The 26,405-nt window shown below is 41.8% G+C and overlaps 3 protein-coding genes and 1 long non-coding RNA gene across 4 annotated transcripts; 2 read left to right on the top strand and 2 right to left on the bottom strand.

Annotated features, from left to right (window-relative positions):
- Positions 1–43: 43 nt before the first annotated feature.
- Positions 44–3,718, bottom strand: LOC123444661. Its single transcript, XR_006631015.1, has 3 exons — positions 3,447–3,718; positions 2,801–2,802; positions 44–61 (listed from the first exon to the last, which is right to left on the bottom strand). It is a non-coding gene; the product is annotated as an uncharacterized LOC123444661 (long non-coding RNA).
- A 481-nt stretch (positions 3,719–4,199) lies between these two features.
- Positions 4,200–11,302, top strand: LOC123444660 (leucine-rich repeat receptor-like serine/threonine-protein kinase At2g14510). The gene is made up of 12 exons (XM_045121456.1): positions 4,200–4,248; positions 4,409–5,033; positions 5,878–6,362; positions 7,219–7,363; positions 7,761–7,832; positions 7,920–7,985; positions 8,063–8,143; positions 8,725–8,879; positions 8,996–9,231; positions 9,388–9,517; positions 10,437–10,496; positions 10,613–11,302. Exons 2-12 carry the CDS (start codon positions 4,435–4,437, stop codon positions 11,284–11,286), a joined length of 2,703 nt encoding a protein of 900 aa, XP_044977391.1. The 5' UTR covers positions 4,200–4,248; positions 4,409–4,434; the 3' UTR covers positions 11,287–11,302.
- A 967-nt stretch (positions 11,303–12,269) lies between these two features.
- Positions 12,270–19,017, top strand: LOC123444659 (probable LRR receptor-like serine/threonine-protein kinase PAM74). Its single transcript, XM_045121455.1, has 12 exons — positions 12,270–12,375; positions 12,635–13,202; positions 13,507–14,000; positions 14,585–14,729; positions 15,099–15,170; positions 15,255–15,320; positions 15,425–15,505; positions 16,190–16,347; positions 16,466–16,701; positions 16,860–16,989; positions 18,194–18,253; positions 18,368–19,017. Exons 1-12 carry the CDS (start codon positions 12,270–12,272, stop codon positions 19,015–19,017), a joined length of 2,766 nt encoding a protein of 921 aa, XP_044977390.1.
- A 1,302-nt stretch (positions 19,018–20,319) lies between these two features.
- On the bottom strand, positions 20,320–24,839 carry LOC123444658 (calmodulin-3). Its single transcript, XM_045121454.1, has 3 exons — positions 24,620–24,839; positions 21,768–22,137; positions 20,320–20,643 (listed from the first exon to the last, which is right to left on the bottom strand). Exons 1-3 carry the CDS (start codon positions 24,693–24,695, stop codon positions 20,535–20,537), a joined length of 555 nt encoding a protein of 184 aa, XP_044977389.1. The 5' UTR covers positions 24,696–24,839; the 3' UTR covers positions 20,320–20,534.
- Positions 24,840–26,405: the final 1,566 nt, after the last annotated feature.

The following is a 26,405-nucleotide window of genomic DNA, read 5'->3' as shown; positions in this document are numbered from 1 at the left end:
CACTTCTTGCCTTCTTCTAAAATTTCTGAGTAGGGTGGTGTGACTTCCCATCTGCATGTCTCTGTTTTCTCTCTAATTTTCTGAAACTTGATCATCAACTTTGTTCTTATGCCCACCAACATAGTCCTGATTGGCTTGTTCCTAACATCCAATATCATCCTGTTGAACACTTCACTAAGGTTGTTTACAACCAGGTCAGTTTTGCAAATAGTGTCCACTTTATATCTTGCCCGTGTATGGTCTGGTATATGTGACAACCACTCCCAAGCCTCAAAATTTTCTTTCTTCAAATTTTCCATGCATTTATCATATCCATGCTTAGTGAAGGAATAGACGGCCTGATCTAAGTTTTTCTTGAGTTCCTTCCCTCTAAAACTAGCCGATTGGAAGTTGGCATATATATATATGTCTAAGACAAAACCTGTGTGGGGAGTCAGGGAATACATCATTGATTGCATTCAACAATCCATGTTAAGTATGATGGCTTAGAACGATGGCTAAGTATGATGGCAAGTTTAAAGTGTGGTCATAAGTATAGGATCACATACCTTTTGCATGTCAGGCATAATTTTGTATTTGCCAAACTTGTTCCCAGTTCCAATAACAGTTCTCAGCTGTGTGAGAAACCATGTCCAGTTATCTGTCTCTTCCTTGTCAACAACACCAAAGGCTACAAGGAAGATGTTGTTGTTCCCATCCCTCCTTGTAGCTGCTAATATCTGTTGTCCAATGTTGAGCTTGATGAAGCAACCATCTAGACCTGTAGATATGATCACATTAGTTGTCAATAACATGAATGCGACAATATTAGATCTATGTGTATGAATCAATACCTAAATGGCCTGCAACCATTTAAGAAGCCCTCCTTGAATGCAAACAGGAAGTAGAACATGTAGTGGAACCTAGGGGTAGGATCTGAATTTTCTAGGTCCTCTTGTGTTGTCACTATGCATCTAGTGACTCGGTTAGTATCTAGCACACACTGCAGATAGTCCCTTAGTCTATGATATTGGAGTTTGTGATCTCCTTGCACAACTTCAACTGCTTTCTTCCTAGCCCTATATGCCAAGCTTTTAGGCACATGAACACCAATTTTTTTCTTTGTGTATGTCATAATTGTCTCAACACCAGCTGCAGGGTTTGATCTAATTGTATCCTCACAAACCTTGGCAACCCAATTGGCTGTAACCTTGGTGCTCTCTCCACTTGCTCCACAAGTGTGATCCAAGTTTATCTTCTTGATGTTGAAAGTTGCCTCATGAGCTATCCTAGAGGCCACTATGTAAAACTCATAACCTTGCTTTCTATGAGAGCACCAAGCAATAACCCTAGTTGGTTCATTTATGTGATACTCAAAATTTCTAAGTGTACTTACATGGAAATTTCGAAGTGCTTCTCTAAACTCCACAACATTTTGGAAGCACAGATGCATTGCAAACTCCTCATGTGCATCAGGCAGTGATGGATCATACCATCTCCTCTCCTTCTTCTTCTTCAACCTTCTCTTCCTACCAGAACGCAACCTTGGAACTTCTTCGTCATCACTAAGGCCAAAATCACCTCGAAAGCAGCATTCATCAGGTTCAGGCACAAAATCTTCAAACTTGTTGTGTTCAGGCTCACTGTGTGGCTTGCTAGTTGGGCCTGGTTTTCTGACAGGCATAAGCATCATTGCTCTTTCCTTTGGAACAAATGAAGGTTCTTCATGTTCAGAAAGGATTTGGTCTTCCTCCCAAAACTCAAAAGGTTCTGAGTTACCTCCACAATAGTGCTCTACAGTATATTCCTCTTCCCTCTGCTTATGGCTTGTCCGTGTGCCAGCCTCATCTGCACCCCTATACCAAGCCTTGTATGATAGTTTCTGCCCTCTGCAATCACCCCTGAAAAACTCAAAATCTGAAGAAGATTTGTCCATCTCATCTTCATCTTTTTCTTCCACTGCATTTTCCCCTTATGGAAATTACAGCTCTGATGTGTGTTAAGATAGGGTTCCTTGGGGATTACTGGTGGCAAAGTTGAATTATAGGCTGGATGGAGGACACCTTCTGGAGAAACAATGTAAACAACTGGCTCGGGTAGGATGTGATCCATATTAACATCTGCTAGGCTTGGATCGGTAGCTTTTCTGATAGTGATGTTCAGGAGCTTCTGATCAACAAATAAGTCAAGCATTTCCTCTACTTTCTCATCACTATCCAGGACCTCCACCCCCTCCAAGCCCTTTCCCTCTTCCTTAACATAAATCAAAAAATTCATCCAATACATACCCCTCCAGCTCAACCAATGCTAATAAGGCGAGATAACTAATATTTGAAACTGAAAACTTTCTCTTCATATTGTCTCTGCCTAGAAAATGTAGCCTCACCTCCCAAACCTCATCATTTAAGCTGTAGGAGATTAAATTGACAAACCAAGAAGAAAATTAATTATAAAAGAATTGAAACTTAAAACAACTACTTACTGCAATTTAAAACTCAAAACATTTCTAAAAAACATGCACTAGCATGCCAACAAACAAATAAATATGCTTAGTTCCTATACTGCACTATCTTAATAAGTCACTATCATCGTCTAACCCTAATTTATAATTTTCCGAACAAATCAATATCATCTTCTAACCCTAATTTATAAATTTGAACATAAATCTATGAATGGTACTGAAATTACTTATATCGCTCCACCAAACAACGACGCCCACCTGTGGGCCCCCTCTGGATCCGCCTGGATGCACTTCGCCACTGCCATTGCCGCGCGGTATGCCGGATCTAGCTGGACCTCGGGTTATGATGGATGCGGCGACCGCTGCGTCGGGAAGCTCGAGTTTCCTAGCCATTTCTCTACCTCTGAATGTCGACCACTCTCCTCGCCGGCGCCGGTGATGCCTTGGCCCAGAGGCACGCCACCAACGACATCTAGCTACGACGCCGCCATCGCACCTAGGTCAAAGAGCGGGGGAGAGGGGGGAGAGTGAGAGGGAGGGTGACCCGACATGCTACTTTTGTTCCGACCGGACCGGTCAGGGTAACGGTCATTAAATACTGCGCGCCGCCCGTGCGGCTTAACCGGTGGGCCCATTCTATGAAGAAAGCGGTTAAATCGTTAGCCACTACGGTTTTGAATTTTTTGAAACAACCGACCACGCGTTTCGTAGTTATCTGAAAAAAAATTAAAAAACCGGTAGTTTTTCGAAATCCTAGACCGTAAACTAGTAGTTTTATGCTATTTACTAAAATGTAGATTCATTTATTTACATTTTGCTTTGTATGTAGTCCTTTAATGAAATCTTTAAAAAAGACTTATACTCCTTTCGTTCCTAAATACAAGTCTTTTTAAAGATTTTACTAGAGGACTACAATGAATGAATCTAGATTTTAAAGTATTTAAGAACGGAGGGAGTACATAAAAAGAACCTAGAGCCCACCCCATATTTCAACACAATGCTGCACCCCAACACAAACACCGAGTCATCCTCAACTTACAACCCCCCTCGTCATCGCGCTGACGAGCAGTACCTTTGTCGCATGCAGAAGATTGTAAAACAACACGGCAATTGACGTGCGAATTTGAACTCCCATGGCAAGTTGCAAGACCAGTCATTTCTTTAGACCAGTGCAAGCTGCATGCATTTCTTTCACCAGAATTACCTACCGACGAACACAACGGCCTCTTCACCCAGGCATTGTTAATCCAGCGCCGAGGCCGTGTCAACAACGGAAATAGTAAATAAAAGAAAATAATTACTGAACCGTGTCAGTTGTCTTTCTCTGCCATATAACTGAACGAGCCTCTTGCTTCCAGACATTGCAAGAACACAAGAACACCAAATGGCGACCAGCTTCAGTTGCTCGGCAAGTACAAAGCTGACATGGATCTTCGCGCTGCTTCTCATCCTGGTCACCATGATTCAAGTCCGAGCCCAGCCTCCTACCGCTGGTAACGCATGCCATATCCTCCTAGCGTTTCCCTTCTACAGCAGTACTCAGCTCCGTTCCGAATTACTCCCTCGGTCTCAAAACAAATATTTTAAGCTTAATACAATTTTATACTAAACTTGATATAAAGTTAAGACGGTTATTTTAAGACGGAAGAAGTACTTGACTCAGATTTGTTATATGGATGTATCTCTGCATGCACAGCTCAGTTTACTTCAGCGCGCAACTTGAGAAATCTCACTTCACTGAAATCTCAGAAATCAACAAATTAGTAGCTACTGCATATCCAGCCATACATGCCACAAATACTGATTTACTCTCTCCGTTTCTAAATATAAGTTTTTTCAGAAATTATACAACGGACTAGATATGGATGTATATAGACATACTTTAAAGTATAGATTCACTCATTTTACTCCGTATGTAGTCTGTAGTGGAATGTCTAAAAAGACTTATATTTAGGGACGGAGGGAGTAGTACGCATCTCTTAAACTCAAAGCACATGAAACTGATACATACTCACCGTTCTTCAGGGTTTGTAAACATCGATTGTGGATGGACAAACAGTAGTGCCTACATCGACAACACCACCAGAATGGTGTACCGTTTTGATGGTGAATCCGTCAAGGGCGGTTTGAACCATGAAATTTCGGAAGGGTTCATGGCTGACGCAGCAAATGAACAACAAACAACCCTGAGGAGCTTCCCTGACGGCTCAAGGAATTGCTATACACTGTCATCCATCATTGGTAAGAAATTTCTGGTGAGAGCCTTGTTCACTTACGGCAATTACGATGGGTTAAACAAGAGTATGGACGGGTCGCCGTTTCTGTTTGGACTCCACATCGGTGTCAATTTCTGGGAGTCGGTGAACTTGACAAATACGGATCCATCAGACACCATATGGAAGGAGGTGATCACCGTTGCTCCGAGCAACGCCGTGTCCGTCTGCCTGATAAACTTCGGTTCAGGGACTCCCTTCATATCTGCGTTGGAGCTGAGGCCACTAGAAGATACCATGTACCCTTTCGTCAATACTTCTGTGTCAATCAGCAACTTCGAACGGTTCAGATTTGGCAACGTCACCGACCCTATCACAAGGTGAGACAACGCTGCCATACCTTTTTTTTATCCTATACAAGCAACACTGCTCCTGATCAATTATCGATTTTTTTATATAATCCTCGAAAAGGATCAGGTTCCACAATCAACGATAACAAAAAATTTATCAAAATAACGGAACTCATCCAAGTCTGGAAATTAAAAACAAAGTGCAGAAAGGTAAAGATTAGTTCAAACAGATCAGCCAACAACCTGATGCACAAAACACCCTCACAGCAACTAGTGCGCCCTCCTACAGCGCCTAGGAACGACCCAAACTAACTTCCAAATTCCAGCATATATACACGACCATCCAAAAGGCCCAGCACTACACAGCAAACATATCAGGTGACAGGTGAGGTACACAACAAGCATCATTATCCTTTTTCTAGAATACACATAAGCATGCATTGATATATTAAATGAAAAGGAGTACATAGCCCGTCCATAATCACCACGTTGCGTATACCATGCACACACCAAACTAAAACAACTACTTGTCCTGAATGTGGATTAGCCCACGAGTCGACCCTGATGAGGCTGCCATGCATAATATTGAATTATATCTGAATTATGCCTGTCAATAGTTCTAATTCAGTTTGCTACCTTAACACGTCTAAAATGTTTGGTCCTTTGTTTTCTGAATCCTGCAATCACTTCTAACAAAACATAATACGGTAGTGAATCTCAAGGTGATCAGAAGTTCCTCTTTTTTGGAGAGAGAGATAGGTGATAAGAAATTGGGATTGCTAGATCCCATAGTAAGTTCCTTCAGGTAAAGACCAAAGATTAGCGTCCTGTACTATCTATTTATCTGCTTTCCTTTTCTTTGTGTGCGATGAAGATATCCAACGGACAATTATGACCGGTTCTGGCAGAGGTGGTCGCACGATACATCCTACCCTTGGATCAACCTGAACACGAACAATAAAGTGAAGAACCTCAACAACGTCTTCAACGTGCCGTCGGACATCTTCCAGAATGCGTTGACCGTAGACACGAACTACTCCCACATGAGCTTCATCGTGGCAACAGGTCGCAATCAAGATGGCAAGAGACAGCTTCTCCCGATCTTTCACTTTGCTGATATCGACGAGAGAAACCTGAGCAGGAGGTTCGACATCTACAACACCGAAGATTTGCTGTTCCCAGACTTCTCCCCGCTGCGATTCCAAATGGTCAGTAAGTACAAGAGCGGGGACTTCCGACACGCCCATGCATTCTTCAACTTGAGCAAGACACCCAGCTCGAGCCTTCCGCCGCTCATCAACGCTTTGGAGGTGTACTCGCTCGTCCGAATGGACAATCTCACCACTGACTCCGACGATGGTAAGATCAATAATGTATATACTGCACACGCATTCGAAAGTCACCTTCTACACCCGAGCTCAAATGAGCTTGGGTGAACAGTAAAACCGAAAAACATTTTTAAAATGTAAAAAAACTGTTTTTTTTTATGGAGAACTTTGACAAGTTTTCTAAGTGATTGCAAAATTTCAGATTGAAATCACAGTTGTTGAAGTCGTGGCAAAAAAAACAAAATCGGTGCTCCAAAATGCTTTCGAAAGTAGCATTTTTAGGGTATTGATTTTTTTTGCACGACTTCCACAAATATGATTTCATGATGAAATTTTGCGAACTCTTAAAACATTTGCTAAAGTTTGTCATAAAAAATATTCTGATTTTTTTTACATTTTTAAAATGGTTTTCGATTTTACTGTTCACCTGAGCTCATTTGAGCTCAGGTGCAAAAACATCATGTCCACACGCATTACACATTTGCCATGTATATAGGTGGCAGATTCACATGACCACTATGCAGTTATCAATTGTAATGACCAAGGTATGACTGTATAGACCCCTAAAGATTAACAAACTCCAGTTGAAATTGTCACGATCTTTTCTAGAGTAATAGGATTAAGTTTATCAACCAACTGATTTAGTTGTACACTCAACTCCTGAGTGAGCAATCTTTAAAGGTCAATTGGTACCAAAGTGCCATGGGAAGACCATAGTTGATAAATGAATTAGTACAATTTCATCAGTTCTATGATAAGATAATACTTGCATATATATGCAATGATATTGCAACTTCTTAAGCTAATCTTTTAAATACGTAAAGGGGGCCCCATACCCAGGTACACTTTGGGTACATATTTATTTCCATTCTCTTTTGGTGTTGCAGCCAATTACATAGAAAAGGTCAAGAAGCACTACAACTTGGCACAAAGAAACTGGAATGGAGATCCATGCTCCCCAAGAGAGTATTCCTGGGAAGGTTTGACTTGCGACCACTCTAATAGCAACCAGAATCCGAGGATTGTCACAATGTAAGAGCATAACCAGGACTTACATCTATACATTTTGAAATCTAAACATTGCAATTCAATCTTATTCTGAACATTTCAAAGTGCATTGCATCAACCCCAATCAATTTAATGCTCTGCAAAAGCTCCCTTTTGGTTTAAATATTGCTCCAGATATGTTCTTGTTTTTTATACACATATATCACTAGGGAGAAACTCAGTCACGTGTCTTACTAGCTAAGATCTTGATAACACATGTAATTTAGTTGGAATCTTGAAAACACAGGTAATTGGTTGAAATCTTGAAAACACAGGCAATTTAGTGTAAACCTGAACCACAGAAAGATATTTACATAATCTTGAAAAGACATTTTACCTCGATGTTATCACTAAATTACGACAAAATGAGTTTGTTTTGCAGAAATCTGTCTACCAGTGGACTGAGCGGTGGATTTGCCATATCATTCATGAACATGAAATCACTTGAAAACTTGTAAGTGGTGCCTACCACATAATATTGATGGGCTCAATGAAATTATGTTGATATCTTTTGTAACTCTAAGAACAAAATAACATATAGGGATTTATCACACAACAATTTGACGGGAGCTATTCCAGACTATCAATTAAAGTCACTTAAAGTTCTGTAAGTCTCTCTGCTGATTACATCTGTGGTTGATGGTATAAATTTTAGATGTATGATTTTTAACTGTTCTTTTTCAGTGACTTGTCAAATAACAAGCTAGTTGGACCAATCCCTGATTCTATTCTTCAAAGAGTTGAGGCCGGTCTGCTGGACTTAAGGTTTTCCCATGCTACATTGCACAATTCCTTAGTAGATCTTTTCTTATCAAACTAAACAACTACTACATCCATTCCAAGTTCTAAGTTCGTTCTGAGTCAAATTTCCTTAAGTTTGACCAAGTTTATAGAAAATTCTGAGCCACGAGTATATGTTTGAGTCAAACTTCCTTAAATTCTGAGCCACTGTTTGGTTAGTATCATACTTGTGCCGTGCCACACTTTGCTAGCACCATGCCACAGCAGCCTCACTTGGCATATATATATATAGTCTTTGTAAATTTCACTAAGTTGTGGAGGCCAATTTGGGTGCCACAAAAAGTGTGTCAGGACGCACTTCCATGTGCATTTATTGGTCTAAACGTGCCCGCGATTACATGTACTAGCATCTAGTGACTAAAAATGTAACTCCACGTGATTTAGAAACCACGTAGATTGTTCTTTTGGAGGATAAAAATGTTTAGAAGAACCATTAGCAGGTTAGTTGTGTTACAAAATGGAGGTGTGTTCTAAACATAACTTTATAGAGCTGATGAGATCTTTTGATCTGATTTCTTATGTATGGTGTGAAATTGTGTCACTAGATTAGAAGGCAATCCTGTATGCTCAATCATCACAGATACGTACTGTTCGAATAAGAAGAAAACCACACCTATCGTGCTCATTGCAGTGATAGTTCCCGTTGTACTGGTATCTGTACTAGTAGTGATGTGCATACTCTGGAAATTATGCTGGAAAGGTAAAACAAAATTCTATGCTCTAAAATTACCTATCATCAATGCAATAGGTGTTAGATATTAGACACCAGCTTCGCACCTAAACTTCCATATACAACACAACTTCTTGACTCTGCAGAGAAGTCAGGAGACAATGAGGATTATGCTATGTATGAAGAGGAAATTCCCCTACATATTGATATCAGACGGTTCACGCGCGCAGAGCTGAAGCTCATAACAAATGACTTCCAAACAATCATTGGAAAAGGAGGTTTTGGTACTGTTTATCATGGCACACTAGAAAATGGCGATGAAGTAGCTGTTAAAGTGCTCATGGAGACATCAATAGCAGAGTCAACAGACTTCCTCCCTGAGGTATAACACGAAACCAACTAGGCCACGTCATTACTTTCTTCAAGAAAAAAGTTAAGTTTGCAAACCATACAAAACCATTTCCACAGTTCATATTCAATAAAATAATGCAACTGGCTTAAGCTCTAGGATGTTTGGTAACTATATCAATTATCGCAGGTGCAAACCTTGTCCAAAGTTCATCACAAAAATCTCGTGGCTTTGCAAGGATATTGCCAAAACAAGAAATGCCTAGCACTCGTTTATGACTTCATGCCCAGAGGAAATCTTCAACAGCTTTTAAGAGGAGGTTTTTCTCTTAACTTTTATTAGTGTTCCTCTCAAGCATAGCTGACCTAGGCTTGCCATTAATTATTACCACTAACTTTTATGTCGACGTAACAGAGACCATCTATACTTTAACTTAACAAAATCAAATGATTCAGTCAAGCCTAAAATATGTTCTGTCTAAAAACAAGTTGACCAATTCAGGGTTTTACTTCCTGCGAAACCAACAACTATCCAGAGACCCAGATGCACTTTAATTGAACACTCAGGAATCACCTAGTTTCCAAACTTTATCAATATACTGTGCTTTGCAGCATAACATAAAATTTGACACGGCCTAGTCTTAAATATAAAAAAATAAACTATAAAATCACGCTACTCTGGCTTTGACATTGCACTGCAATCAGGATTTTCATGTTAAACTGAATTCCATGTTAAAGGTGTAGTCGATTGTCTAAAGTGTTACTGCTGATAGTCAATATAGTTGAGTTGGTAGACCAAATTTACTCTGTATAGATACTGTACTAACAAGTGCGGCCACAATAGCTGCATTCTTAGAGCTGCATATTCTTAATATCCTAGTCATGGCATGGTTATAAAATCAGGTAACAAATTGGGCTGCCACAGTTACATTCTTAATCATAGGTCCTAAACATAGCATGATAGTCACAAATTATAAACATATACATCGTTCAAAGCCAGCAACAACCCCCAAACTAGAGAGGTATATATTCAAAGAATATGCCAATGACTTGGTTTGCTCGTTGATTAGATTTGTATATAAAAATGTTCCGGTAGAGAGAAGGAAAAGCAGTCATCTCTTGAAGATCAAAGTGCATGTATTAGTTAGGGTTAGATATGTGCAAGAATTACAGAAATTGGTATTTATGCTACCATGAACATATCAAATGGAATTCACATTAATTTGGTATGTATTGCAGGAGGTGACTATAGCGTGAATTGGGAACAGCGACTCCATATTGCACTTGACGCTGCACAAGGTCCGCAGTTCAGTTGTGTGTTTGCCTTTAGGTCGTGTATGTGTGTGTATGTTCTCTTCTTTTGTAGGTCATGTGTGTGTGTGTGTTTACAAAGGACGGCTTTGAATAAACTGCAGGACTGGAGTATCTACATGAGTTATGCACCCCATCAATAGTGCACAGAGATGTTAAGACCCCCAACATCCTTCTGGACAAGAATCTGGTGGGGATAATATCTGATTTTGGGCTTTCGCGGGCTTTTAACGATGCTCACACACACATATCTACTGCTGCTGCTGCTGGCACTCAAGGATACATCGACCCCGAGTACCATGCGTCTTACCAAATCACTGTCAAGACAGACGTTTACAGCTTCGGCATCGTGCTCTTGGAGATCATCACCGGACAACCCCCATTATTTATGGACCCTCAAACCATCCACCTACCAAATTGGGTGCGCCAAAAGATAGCTATGGGAAGCATTCATGATGTTGTAGATAAGAGGCTGCTGGATCAGTACGATGCCAGTTCCCTGCAGAGTGTGGTGGACCTTGCCATGAACTGCGTGGAAAACGCAGCCATCGACAGGCCAACCATGACTGTGGTTGCCTCGAAGCTCAAAGAGTTGTTGCCAGTGGTTTCAAGCGAAAAGCAGCCTATTTCTGCGACCCCTCGACGTACCTACTCCATGGATAGTGATATTCCAAGGCAGTTCCACCTGATGATTTCAGGAGCAAGCAACGAGGGGAGCTCCTTCCAGTCTGGCTATACCAATGGGATGTCACAAACGAGCCTCTTATCTGGACGGTGAAAGGGAAACACCTGCTGTGTTATTGTGGCATATACTTAGATAATGTCTGGTAATTTGCTTAAGTGCATCAGCATTGATCGTCCGTAAATCAGAATTCAGTACTTGTATCATTTTTCAATTTGTAACGAAATTCAGTAATTTCCCAGCAAAAAAAAAACAGTAATTGTAACATTTTCAGTTTCTAATATTGCTCGTTTATTGCCGGTAAAAGTTTTCGGGCATGAAGCATCCCATTTGAGAACTTGGTGGTGGTCAGTTAATCGATGCTCGTACATTAAGTCCACACCAATCCTAGGAGTAATAGTCTGCTTACACATTGCCTTTTATTCCCCAATCTATTCCACTAGGCTGTGGATCTAAAATGGGCAATCATAATCCCATGATTCTTCTGCAAAGATTATTCTTTTTGAAACAACGAGCCCCTCATCGATTTCCATTAATGAAACCACCAACAAGCGTATCACCCTAGTATAGTTGGTTATACATTATCACGAGGGCATGTATCATCGTCGAGCTAGTCTGGCAAGTGGCAAGTTAAGCGTGTAGCATCGTCGAACTGGTCTGGCAACGGGCAAGTTATCCCTTGCCTTTTAATCTTGGTGACTGCTCTGTTACGGTTCTTTAGGTTGGCATGGCAGACTGGTTCAGACAAAGATCAACATCCGTGACTTCAGACAAACATCAACATCCGTAAAATATGAACTCCCATTGCAAGTTGCACCCTCATTTCCTTTGATGAATGCAAGTTGCATGCATTTCTTTCACCAAGTTACCTACTGATGAACACAAGGATTTGCTCTCTGCATTGTTTTTTCTTTTTTGAATGAAAGGGGATTGCTCTCTGCATTGTTAATCCAGCGCCGAGGCCGAGTCAGCCTAAATACTAAAAAAGGCACTACTAGACAATGTTAATTGTTTTTCTCTGCTATATATAACTGTACGAGTTCTTTGTCCACACATTCCAAGAACAAGAAGAACATCACATGGTGATCAGCTGGAGTTGCTCGGCAATTACAAAGGTGGGATGGATCTTTGCACTGCTTCTCATCCCGGTCACGATGGTTCAAGTCCGAGCCCAGCCTCTCCGTGGTAATACATGCCATATCCTCCTGGTCCCCCCCCCCCTCTAGATCCTGCATCTTTATAAGCGCTGCAGAGCCTCTGCTCCATCTGCACGCACAGATCACTTTACTTCAGCATGCAACTTAAGACATCTCACTTCACTGAAATCTCAGAAATCAACACATTATTAGCTACCGCACGTCTAGTGCCATATGTCATGATCATCGATTTAGTATTCTCTTGAAGTCAAAGCACATGAAACTGATACATACACTCCGTCGTGCAGGGTTCGTAAACATCGATTGTGGATGGACAAACAGTAGTGCCTACATCGACAACGCTCTAGATATACTGTACCGTTTTGATGGTGAGTCAGTCGAGGGCGGTTCGAGCCACGAAATTTCGGAAGAGTTCATGGCTGATGTAGAAAATGACCAACAAAAAACCCTGAGGAGCTTCCCTGATGGCCCAAGGAACTGTTATACACTGCCACCCATCATTGGTAAGAAGTATCTATTGAGGGCCACATTTACTTACGGCAACTACGATGGGTTGAACAAGACAAGGGACAAGTCGCTGTTTCTATTTGGACTCCACATCGGTGTCAATTTTTGGGAGGCGGTAAACTTAACAAATTGGGATCCATCAAGCACAATATGGAAAGAAGTTATCACCTTTGCTCCAAGCAACTCCGTGTCCGTCTGCCTGATAAACTTCGGTTCAGGGACTCCCTTCATATCTGTGTTGGAGCTGAGGCTACTAGAAGATATGATGTACCCTTTCGTCAATACTTCTGTGTCAATCAGCTACTTTAAACGGTTTAGATTCGGAAACGTCACCGACCATATCACAAGGTGAGATGAGGCTGCCATCCATTGTAGTTTCGGATTAGATCTGAATTATGCATGTCAATGGTTTTAAGTTCAGTTTGCTAGTTTAACGCATTTTAGTGTTTGGTCTTTTCTTTTCTGAATCCTGCAATTAATTCTAACAAAAATAAATATTAAATCTCTTTTTTTTTCTTTGCAATTAAATCTTAAGGTTATAAGAAATTGGGAGTCCTAGATCCCACAGCGAGTGCCTTTAAGCAAAGACCAAAAGAGTAGTGTACTGTTCTAGCTATTTATCTGTTTTTCCTTGTTTTTGTCTGCAATGAAGATACCCAACGGACAATTATGACCGGTTCTGGGAAAGGTGGCCTGAAACGATCTACCCCTGGATCAACCTGAACACTGAAAAAGAAGTGGAGAGACTCCCTGGTGACAATGCCTTCAACGTGCCGTCAGCCATCTTCCAGAAGGCTTCGACCCTAGAAGCCAATAACACTTTCATGAGCTTCAGCGTGGCAGCGGGTCGCAATTTAGACACCAAGAGCCTACAGCTTCTCCCAATCTTTCACTTTGCCGACATCAACGGTAGCAGACTGAGCAGGAGGTTCGACATCTACAACGACAACGAATTGTTGTTCCCAGACTTCTCTCCATTGCTATTCAAGGTGGACAGCATACACGAGAACGGGCGGTTCTTGCAGAAAACTGATGCATTCTTCAACTTGAGCGAGACGCCCAGCTCGAGTCTTCCACCACTCATCAACGCTTTGGAGGTGTACTCGCTCGTCCGGATGGATAATCTCACCACTGACTCCAACGATGGTAAGATCAATATACATACTGCATATGCACTACACATTTGCCATGTATATATGTGGCAGATTCACATGATCATCACGCAGTTGTCAATGCTAATGAGTGGGGTCTCACTGTCTAGGCCCCTGAAGATTAACAAACTCCAGTTGACATTGTCACGATCTTTGCTAGAGTAATAGGATTAAGTTTATCAACCAACTGATTTTGTTGTACACTCAACTCCTGAGTAAGCCATCTTCTAAAGCTCAATTAATGCCAATGTGCCATGGGAAGACCATATAGTTGATAAATGACTGGTACGATTATCACTTCTATGATAAGATAATGCTTGAATATATATGCAATAATATTGCAACTTCTTAATCTTTTCATCTTTTAAATGCATACATAATTTAAGCCCCCCATACCCAACTAATACAGCTACTTTATGCCATACATATTTGTTTCCGTTGTCTTTTGCGGTTGTAGACAAGTACATAAAAGATGTCAAGACACACTACAATTTGGCACAAAGAAATTGGAATGGAGATCCATGCTCCCCAAGAGAGTATTCTGCTCATATTTGTTTCCATTGTCTTTTCGGTTTGTAGTCAATTACATGAAAGAAGTCAAGAAACATTACAATTTGGCACGAATAACCTGGAATGGAGATCCATGCTCCCCAAGAGAGTATTCCTGGGAAGGTTTGACCTGTGACTACTCTAAGAGCAACCAGAATCCGAGGATTGTCACAGTGTAAGAGCATAACCAGGACTTACATCATACACATTCTGAAACCTCTAAACATTCCAATTCAATCTTCTAAACCTTTGAAGTGCATTGCATCAACCCCAAGCAATTTAACGCTCGCAAGAGCTCCTTTTGGTTAGCATGTTGCTCCAGATATGTTCTCGTTTTTATACATATATCGCTAGGGAGAAACTAAGTCCCATGTCTTAATGGCTATCTTCAAAACACATGTAATTTAGTTGAAACCTTAAAGCACATGTTATTTAGTGTAGACCTGAACCACAAAAAGGTATTTACGTAATCTTCAAAACCCATTTTAGCTTGTTGCTATCACTAAATTAAGATGACTTGTATGAAAATGAATTTGTTTTGCAGAAATTTGTCTACCAGCAGATTGAGAGGTGGATTTGCCATATCATTCATGAAAATGACATCACTTGAAAACTTGTAAGTTGTGCCTACAACATAATATTAACGGGCTCAATGAAATTATATTGACATCTTTTGTGACCCTAATAACGTAATATATAGGGATTTATCACACAACAATTTGACGGGAGCTATTCCAGACTATCAATTAAAGTCACTTAAATTTCTGTAAGTCTATGTGATGATTACATCTGTGGTTGATGGTACTGCTGATTACATTTGTCGTTGATGGTATAAATTTTAGATGAATGATTTTTACTATTATTTTTCAGTGACTTGTCAAATAATAAGCTAGATGGACCAATCCCTGATTCTATTCTCCAAAGATTTCAGGCCGGTTTGCTGGATTTAAGGTTTTGCCATGCTCCATTGCACAACTCCTTATTATATTTTTTTCTTAAAACGAAACAACTACACCTAAAAGGAATAGGCTCAGCAAGAAAGTTGGTTATCAAAGAAATAATTCCAGGTTTAGCAGCAATCTTTGCACATATAGTCTAAGTGCATCGGTTAAAATGCATCTGACTTTACCTTTTTCTGGCCACTGTTTGGTTAGTGTCATACTTGTGCCGTGCCACACTTTGCTAGCACTATGCCAGAGCCGCCCCACTTGGCACTATGCCCCAGACCGGATGTACATTAATTTCCTGCATTTCACACCCCCATGTACCTCTTAGGAGGAATGTAACATAAACTCTACCTTTTCAATGGAAAGAAACGCAAAAAGTCTCTGTATTTTCTCGAAAAAATTGATCCAAACTTGCCCTTAATTACATGTACTAGCATCTAGTGACTATAAATACTTTGGTCATCTACGGCTTTCAAAATGAGAGGTAGATAAGGACCTATTAGTAACTGCACGTGATTTAGAAACCATGTAGTCTGTTCTTTTGTCGGGTAGAGATGTTTAGAAGCTCTATTAGTAGGTTAGTTGTGTTCGGAAATAGAGGTGTGTTATAATCAATTAATCATAACCTATTAGCAGCTGATATATTTTGAGCTGATTTTTTATGTATGATGTTTAATTGTATCACTAGATTAGAAGGCAATCCTGTATGCTCAAACGTCAAAGGTGCGTACTGTTCAAAGAAGAGGAAGAACACCACGTCTACCGTGCTCATCTCAGTGATAGTTCCGGTGGTACTGGTATCCCTTCTAGTAGTGATGTGCATACTCTGGAAATTATGCTGGAAAGGTAAAAACAAAATTCAACGCTCTAAAATTTCCTATCATCACTGCAATAGGTGGTAGACATTAGACAGCAGCTTCGCACCTAATAAATGCATGTACAACACTACTTCTTAATTCTGCAGGGAAGTCAGGAGACAATGAGGATTATGATATGTATGAAGAGGAAACTCCCCTACATATTGATATCAGACGGTTCACGTACACAGAGCTGAAGCTCATAACAAATGACTTCCAATCAACCATTGGAAAAGGAGGTTTTGGTACGGTTTATCATGGCACACTAGAAAATGGTGATGAAGTTGCTGTTAAGGTGCTAATGGAGACATCAATAGCAGAGTCAACAGACTTCCTCCCTGAGGTATAGCAAGAAACTGACTAGGCCACATTATTACCTTCTTCAAGACAAAGTTAGGTCTGCAAAAAGACATATAAAACCATTTCCACAGTCCATATTCAATTAAATGATGCAACTGTCTTCAGCTCTAGGATGTTTGGTAACTAAATCTGTTATCGCAGGTGCAAACCTTGTCCAAAGTTCATCACAAGAATCTCGTGACTTTGCAAGGATATTGCCAAAACAGGAAGTGCCTAGCACTCGTTTATGACTTCATGCCCAGAGGAAATCTTCAGCAGCTTTTAAGAGGAGGTTTTTCCCATAACTTTTATTAATGTTTTTGTCAAGCATAGCCAACTTAGGCTTGCAGTTGATTATTATCAGTAACTTTTGTTTCGATGTAACAGATACCATCTGTACTTCAACTCAATAAAATCAAATTATTCAGTCAATCCTAAAATATGCACAGTCTAAAAACAAGTTGACCAATTCAGGGTTTTACTTCCTGCGAAACCAACAACTAAAGAGACCCAGATGCACGCAGCTTTCATTAAATAATCGGGAATCGCCTACTTTCCAAACTCTATCAACATAATGTGCTTTGCAGCATAACATAAAATTTGACATGACCTTAAATATAAAAAGTAAACTATAAAACCAAACTACCCTGGTTTTGACATTGTACTGCAATTAGGATTTTCATGCTAAACTGAATTCCATGTTAAAGGTGTAGTTTTTTTTTTCGAGAAAACGCAAAGAGCCTTGCGTTTCTTTGTATTGAAAAGAAGTGGGATTACAGCCTCCTAAGAGGCGATTACAGCCTCCTATGAATACATACCTTTCCATGTTAAAGGTGTAGCTGATTGTCTAAACTGTTACTGCCGCCAGTCAATATAGTTGAGTTGCTAGACCAAATTTACTCTGTATAGATACTGTACTAACAATTGAGGCCACCATAGCTACATTTTTAGAGCTGCATATTCTTAATGTCCTAGTCATGGCATGGTCATAAATACTCCCTCCGTACCTAAATATAAGTCTTTTAAGATATTTCACTAGGTGTCTACATATGGAGCAAAATGAATGAATCTATACTCTAAAATATGTCTATATACATTCATGTGTAGTTCATTAGTTGAACCTCTAGAAAGACTTATATTTAGGAACGGAGGGAGTATCAGGTAACTGATTAGGGCTGCCACAGTTACATTCTTAGTCATAACTCATAAGTCCTAAACATGGCATGATAAGTCACAAATTCTAAACATGTACATCTTTCAAAGCCAACAACAAACAAAATACTAGAGAGGTATGTATTCAAAGAATATGTCAATAGCTTGGCTCACTTGTTGACTTGATTTGTATATAAAAATGTTCCAAGAAAGAGAAGGAAGAGCAGTTACCTCTTGGAGATCAAAGTGCATGTATTAGTTAGACAAAAATACAGAAAATGGTATTTATGCTACCATGAACATACCAAATGGAACTCGCATTAATTTGGTATGTATTGATGCAGGAGGTGACTATAGCGTGAAATGGGAACAACGACTCCATATTGCACTTGATGCGGCACAAGGTCCGCACTTCAGTTGTGTGTTTACCTTTAGGCCATGTATGTATGTGTGTGTTTTCTTCTTTTCTAGGTCATGTATGTGTGTGTTGACAAAGTAGGGGTTTTAATAAACTACAGGACTGGAATATCTACATGAGTTATGCACCCCATCAATAGTGCACAGAGATGTGAAGACCCCCAACATCCTTCTGGACAAGAATCTGGTGGGGATAATATCTGATTTTGGGCTTTCGCGGGCTTTTAATGATGCTCACACGCACATATCTACTGCTGCTGCTGGCACTCTTGGGTGCATCGACCCCGAGTACCATGCAACTTTCCAACTGACTGTCAAGACAGACGTTTACAGCTTTGGCATTGTGCTCTTGGAGATCATCACCGGACAACCGCCAGTATTTATGGACCCTCAAACCGTCCACCTACCAAATTGGGTGCGGCAGAATATAGCTAAGGGCAGCATTCACGACATTGTAGACAAGAGGCTGCTGGATCAGTACGACGCCAGTTCCCTGCAGAGTGTGGTGGACCTTGCCATGAACTGCGTGGAAAACACAGCCATCAACAGGCCAACCATGACCGAGGTTGTTTCAAGGCTCAAAGTGTGGTTGCCAGCTGCTTCTGCGACCCCTCGACGAACCTACTCCATGGACAGTGAAATCCCAAGGCAGTTCAAGCTGATGATTTCAGGAGCAGGCAACGAGGGGAGCTCCTTCCAGTCTGGCTATACCAATGGGATGTCACAATCGAGCCTCTTTTCTGGGCGGTGAAAGGGAAACGCCTAGTTTGTTATTGTTGTACTCGCTTAGATAATGTTTGGTAATTTGCTTTACCGCATCGTCATTGATCGTCCGTAAACCGGAATTCAGTAATTGTATCATTTTCAGTCTATAACGAAATTCAGTAATTTCCTGGCAAATATATTTTTTCCCCAGTAATCGAAGCATTTTCAGTTTCTAATATTGCTCGATTACTGCCGGTAATGGTTTTCAGGCATGAATCTCCTTCCATTTTAGGAGGACGAGTGGTCTGCTTGCACATTGCCGCTTAAGAATTCAGCCTTTTATCCCCTCCCCCCATCTCTCTCGCTAGGCCGTGGATCCAAATCAAAGTATTTGATTGTTGTAGCAAATCATGCGAGCATCTTCGGAGTCTGTGGACTAACACAAGATTATATGCCATGGTACGCGAGTTGGCGCCTGGGGGCATGAGCTACGGAAGGGCAGAAATGCAATCACATGAGTAGATGACATACCTAACTCTCGGCCCTGTTCCTCGACTTGTCCGCGACTCCGCCTCCTCCCCGCTCGGCCTCCGCCTCCAAACCCGAGCTGTACAAGAGTTTGGGGGCAGCACAGCACTGCGGCAGAGCAAGCCTTTTCCCGACCGAGGCCATGGGGCGGCGGTTGTTTTTTTTTTTTTTTTTTTGAGCAACGGCGGCGGCGACCCCCGCCGTCGGCGAAGGGGGCGAGGCCTTGCGGGCCGGCTCAAGTGACAGCGTAGGCGTAAAAGGCCCATCTGACAGGCCCAGTCTCCAGTCGCCACCGAGACCCGACGAGACCGGGCGGCCGTGCGCTACGCCACATCCGGCGGTGGATCTGTCCACCTGTTGGTGATCGAAGTCTCAAGCTCCGCCACGTCTTGCCTATACACAGGGCCAGTTCTTTTCGTAGCTTCTAGAAGCTGAAATAAGCTGCCTCCTATCAAATTTATTCTAGAAACCCAATTAAATATATATTTTTAAGTCTATTAATTAAGTCTTGATTACTAGGCTTCTAAAAATATATTTTTAATTGGGTTTTTAGAATAAGCTGTCTGGGTAGGGGCAGCTTATTCTAGAAGCCCAAAAAAGCTATCAAAAGAACTGGTCCTTAATCTTTTGCAAGATAGAGAGCACTTTGTTTCTTTCTTTATTTACTTCGATTCGAAGGATGGGTATAGTCGTAGTAGGCCTATGATGTTAGTCCAACAAGATTACGCGGCTTAAACACTGAACTAAAACCACGTCATTTATTTCGAAACGGAGGGAGCATAAACCAAAACGTACCTGTCATCCTCTAGACAGCAAAGCATCAGCGGCACGCTGTTATTCCTTTCGATCACCATCATACACAGGGAGCTGTTCGATGTTATACAGCCATTTCCATTTCCATTTCCGGGAGCGTAGCATAGCTCCCAACACACACACACACACACACACTGATACATACAACAGCTCAGACGCCTTGCTCGGTCGGGGACCAGCGCACCACACACGCTAGGCACGTTCGATGGTTTCAACTTTCAACTAGAGGATTATGCATTTGTTGCCACTCTTTGCACCGGATGGCGATGCCCCTGCCGCGCTCTTCCTGGCCGGCGGCGCCCTCCTCTCCTCTACCCTCTTATCCCTTCTCCTGCACAAACAGGGTCACAAATGCATAAGAGAAGCTTCGTCCCTTTCCTTTTTCCTTTCATCTAAAGAATCTGCACAAGAGCTCATGTCCGTTCACCGAGGGCCGGGTGCAGCAAAAGGCCCGGGAGTAAAGATGCAAACCGAGAAAACGAATAATATATTTCTCTTATAAAATCCTAGTCTTGCCCTTTTTTTTGCAATGACGATCTTTCACTTTATACCAGACGAGCGCAAGATAATCAAATAGAAGCTACGCTCAGCATCTTGGAGCCGCCGGCCGAAAAGGGTCTGGATGGCATATGTTCTCCAACGATGGCCACCTCCCGCCCAGTTATTCCACCAGGAAAGCACGTCCACTGGCCATGTCGGCGTATGATATGCGTATATCTCAGCACGACTGCATCCATCGACCGAGACAATGGCGTCGCGTTCATCCATCTTCATCTTCTTCTAGCCAGCATAGGGACCGATTTCCAGAAGCCGCCACCGCTGCATTTGGCACGGCTCGTCGGGAATTGCAGGCTTGCAGCCACGTTACCTGCCGTCACATCGAGTTCCCGGGCGGAGACGACCGACCAGGCATCACATTCGTCCGTGACAACGGCCTACGCTGCAATTCTGTGGCACGCACGACTCGATGAAGGGTCTCTACAAACGTAGTAAGCAACAGAGAGGCTCCACGGCTGATTGCTACGCTAACGCAGTTCGAAAATTCCAACTCCGACTTCACGAGCGCGATGCGATCCGGTGGCGCAGGCTTTCCGTCCAGAAAGTACCAAATGAAAACGATGGAGCAACGAACGTATCGTGTGGTGGCAAAATCAGTGTAACTTTCAATCAACAACAAACCGAACGACAAACATGAACCAAGAAGCAACCCAACCAAGGAAATTAGGAAAACACCGAATCCAGCGAGTACAGGAGAAGTCCGTGGCCAAGACAAGAAGGAAAAAAATAATATCTGGCCCTTCTCCCCTCAGTGACTACACCTAGCCAACAAGTGTCAGTACCAGCAGCGCGCACGGTAATAAAGTAGAAATTGTTATGAAGTAGGAGTGCCAGACGGCTCGTTATTCGGCGGAAAATAGAAAGGGGTTATTTCAGAGGGTGGTGGTTGTTCCTCACTTGGCCATCATGACCTTGACGAACTCGTCGTAGTTGATCTGGCCGTCGCCGTCCACGTCCGCCTCCCGGACCATCTCCTCCACCTCCTCCTCCGACAGCTTCTCCCCGAGGTTGGTCATCACCTGGCGGAGCTCCGCCGCGGAGATGAAGCCGTTCTGGTCCTTGTCAAAGACACGGAACGCCTCCTTGAGCTCCTCCTCCGAGTCGGTGTCCTTCATCTTGCGGGCCATCAGGTTCAGGAACTCTGGGAAGTCAATGGTGCCGTTGCCGTCCGCATCCACCTCGTTGATCATGTCCTGCAGCTCCGCCTCGGTAGGGTTCTGGCCAAGGGAGCGCATCACGGTTCCAAGCTCCTTGGTGGTGATGCTACCTGAGAAATTACACCGGCTCATGGTAAGACAGACATAAGAGAGAATATGTGCAATGTGCTGTCAAGTATTAGTAAAACTTATAAATGTAGTGACCACAAATAGACAGAAGAAAGTGCAAAGATTTGGTCTAAACAAGTTGAAGAATTCATCTCATCAGGATAACCATTTTTATTCAGGGAACATAAACCCAACTAACACCTGAAAGTGCACTTTCAATGGTCACAGAACACCCAAGCTGGGTTAAGTGATCAAAAAATCTGGTTATTAAAAAAATCTCCCATTAGATAACACAATCAGTTACTCCCTCCGTTCCATAATATAAGTCTTTTTAGAGATTCCACTAGAGGACTACATACGGATGTATATAGATATACTTTAGAGTGTAGATTCACTCATTTTGCTCCGTATGTAGTCCCTTAGTGAAATCGCTTAAAAGACTTATATTTAGGAACGGAGGGAGTATAAAGCACAGCAACTTCATGCAGAAATAAAGAGGACATAAACATTACCTGACATAATAATAATAAATAGCATAAATTATCAATACTTTGGTTCAATAATATGCATAAAGCATTCAAAGGAATTTGGGCAATATTTTTAAATAGCTTATTTCTACATAAATGACAGATTCCAAACACAAATGGGATATATGGCAGGTGGCAGCAGATAAATTAGGATGCAGGTGTTTATTGTGTTCTCTTCTGTCCTTGCGTCTTTCACAGTACAGTGTGTCAATCAATAGAATGACAAGACTTATTTATGATGATGATGAACTTCTATTAATACCCATGTTAAGTCATCAGTATGGAAACTCATTCAGTTTATTTTCAAGTCAAATAGCAAAAGACAAACTATCTAACAATTTACATAGGGCATCACCCGGCATATAATTGAATTCAGGTACAGATATACGGAACATGCACTAGTAAAAATCCTACATCCTCCACTACAGGCAGCAGAAACACCAGTTCAACGTAAGCACAGATCTAATTAATGACATTTCACATCCAAACTACCTATAAAGAACTATTGTCAAACGATTGACAATTTGAAACAGTATATTCAGGAATGGGGGATTGAATAAACGACACGTCAAGGGTTTCAATTGAATTATTGAATGGTCCAACATTCTTCAAGTGTTCTATTATATTCTAAGCCAATATGGACCACCAACTCCGAGCAGACCTAGATTCTGCTCCATCACCACCTTTTTCTAACAATACTCGTCCATGGCCACTTTATTCTTAAGGGCCTCTTTGATTCGTAGGATTTTGAAAACGTAGGAATAGGAAAAGTATAGGGTTGGAGTGGCATGCCCACTTGAATCCTATAGGATTAGCAATGAGTGTTTGATGCCAAGGAAAAACAAAGGAATTGTAAAAAGAGGTTGGAGTGGATATTAGATTTCCTAAAAGGTCCATAGTGTAATCTCTAAAAGGTCTTATATTTAGGAACGGAGGGAGTACAAAATATTCTATAGGAAAAATTCCTATGAGATCCAATCCTACGAATCAAAGGCCCAACGTAGGAAAAATTCCTAAGGATTTCAATCCTCCAGAAATCCTATAGAATTCCTTTGAATCAAAGAGGCCGTAAGCCTTTTCCATATGTTTACTCTGACACAATAAGATTCCATAGAAAGTAACTAACAGAACAACCCACATTACACCCACGTTGTCGATGCTAAACTGAATGGCCAGGGGCTTAGAGCAGATATTTCTTGGCCCAAGACGTAACTAGATGCAGCAACACGTCAGGAATCTGATACGAATGAAATGGAAGCATGGTAAGCAAGCCAAGTGACAACACCTTCTTCAACCACCAGGCCACTACCTTGGAATACTGTTCTTTCAGAATTAATATGGTTCCCTGAAGATAAAAAAGGCTGTGATTACCAGGTCTGGTTCAACGACCAGCAGCATGTGGTCCTCCAAATAGCATTGATCCCAAAACTTATTTATTGTCCAATTCCGCAATTCAGTTCACAGCTACGTGCTCACATATTACGATATGGTATGATGACCGTCATCCAAACAGCAGAATGGTGCGCATATTTACCCCGTCCTTGTTCCTGAGATCATTTCACAAGACGCCCGAACACGACGCCGGGTGTCAAATCACCGGAAGCCTACAAGCACAAAACGCACACCGCAATGCATAAACTCCTCTCCCCGCAGACAAACTGCGCGCCTCTAACGAAAAACAGGCCCAGACCGCGGAGCGGATTGAAATCGCCACCGCGCAGGCGCCTCGATTGCCATAGGAAACAACGCCGAAACCACCAAATCGCCGCGCGCAAACAAAACCGCCACGGCCCCGGCAACGCCATCAGATCTAGGCGCGCATCGCACGACGCGGGACCAAACCGCGCCTGGCAGGGCGGGATCCGCGATCCCGGGCCGGATCGATCGGGACGGCGTCCGCGCGAGATCACGCCTCTAATGCGGAAGAGGGGAGGGGAGGGGGGCGGGAAATCGGTACCGTCGCCGTCCTTGTCGAAGAGGCTGAAGGCCTCCTTGAACTCGCCAATCTGCTCCTCGCTGAGCTGGTCCGCCATGGGGCAAAACGGAGGGAGGGGACGATGCAAATGTTATGCGAGCTGCGTTGATGGGGCGACGATGGCGTGGCGTGGGGGGGTCAGTGGGTGACTGGGTGCATCTGTGTCGCGGGGGGGCGAGGCTTTATAGAGGAAGAGGATCGCGTGGGGAACTAGGGATTTCCTGGTTCCAGTTTCCGGGCATCTGGTTCCCCTTCCCCTTTTCTCCTTTTCTTTTAAATTTTTTTTGCTACTCCCTCTGTTCCTAAATACAGTATAAGACTTTTAAGAGTTTCTGTAGAAAAACTACATACAGATGTATATAAACATACATTAGAGTGTAGATTCAATCATTTTGCTCCCTATGTAGTCCTCTAGTGGAATATTTAAAAAGACTTATATTTAAAAACGGAGGGAGTATTTTTATTTTATACTGTACTAGTTTAAGCTGTATTATTATTAATGGTTACTATATTGCTAGTATATTGCTTGAGAATATTTTCTTTATGGGTTGGTGTGGATGGTGTGAATGTGAAGCGGGCCTATCAGATGTGAGTATTCTGGAGCGCAAGATATCTTCCTCTGTATTTGATCTTTTTCTCTCCATTTCATTGGCTGGCTTGTCTATTCCTTCACTAGACTACAGCCGTACTGGGCCACCATCGTTTTGTGTTTTTCGGTAGTTATTATAGAATTTGTGTTGCATTCTTCGCACAAGTGACTTTGTGGTTCTTTGCTTTATAGACATATATATAATTGTTTTTTAAAAAGAAGGATTGAGGAGCGCCACATGTATAAATTCAAATAACCGCCCTATTACAAAATTTCTATAAACTCTCTACTGAATATAGAGAATATGAACTTTATACGAATTCTATCGGATAGGATTTTTACGGGGAAAAACCTATATTTCTGTGAAGGAATTCTTCCTATCCTTCGTAATTCATACTACAATAAACATTAACCCAAACTCAGTAGAAAAAAAATCCTATTATGTGGACCAAATGACATCTCTCTTCCTATGACATTTTATTTTCTATAATTTTTCTTTCCCTATGATTCTCCTACCCTATGAACCAAAAGAGGCCTAAATGGATTTTTTTATAGAAATCCTATCTTATAAAATTCCTACAGAATCCTCCAAACCAAAGGAGGGCTAAGTGAAAAATAGCACTGGGTCTGCCTGAGGACCATATGTTATTTATTTATTTTTGGATTAGGGGTTTGACGTACACATATTCTCATGCCGACACTTGTCGAGCTCGGCAATATCAGTATCTTTTTGGATGAAGTTGTATATCCCCTTTAAAATATCTCATCTCATCTTTGCTGCAAGTATTGTCGATGAAGATCACCACATGCCGTTGCAAATCCGTGGCACGTAAGAGCCGTGGGGGAAAAGAAATCCGACTTGTCGGTCGATGATGTTGATGGCTAACAATCGACAGGAGAAGCAGAGAGGTGTAAGCCAATGCCCAGGCGCAGGTCACACAAAGAGCTCGAAAGCACAACAGCGTGTCCTGGATACGCGGCCCCGTTTCACCAAGTGAAATGCAGTGAAGAATCAGGAATGACTTTGCAATCCGTCCATACAAATGGGTCATTTCCGAATTCTCAATTCGTCAATACAAGGAGGCATGAAATGACCTCTCTGCCAATTAGTACTACTCAATAGCACATAGCTCAGCATTTTGTCAATATAAAGAGGCATCTATGATCTGTCAGCTAACA

The sequence above is a fragment of the Hordeum vulgare genome, chromosome 3H (genome assembly GCF_904849725.1).
Source record: "Hordeum vulgare subsp. vulgare chromosome 3H, MorexV3_pseudomolecules_assembly, whole genome shotgun sequence".
NCBI classification, from domain to species: Eukaryota; Viridiplantae; Streptophyta; class Magnoliopsida; order Poales; family Poaceae; genus Hordeum; species Hordeum vulgare.
This window is presented reverse-complemented; position numbering and strand designations above follow the sequence as displayed.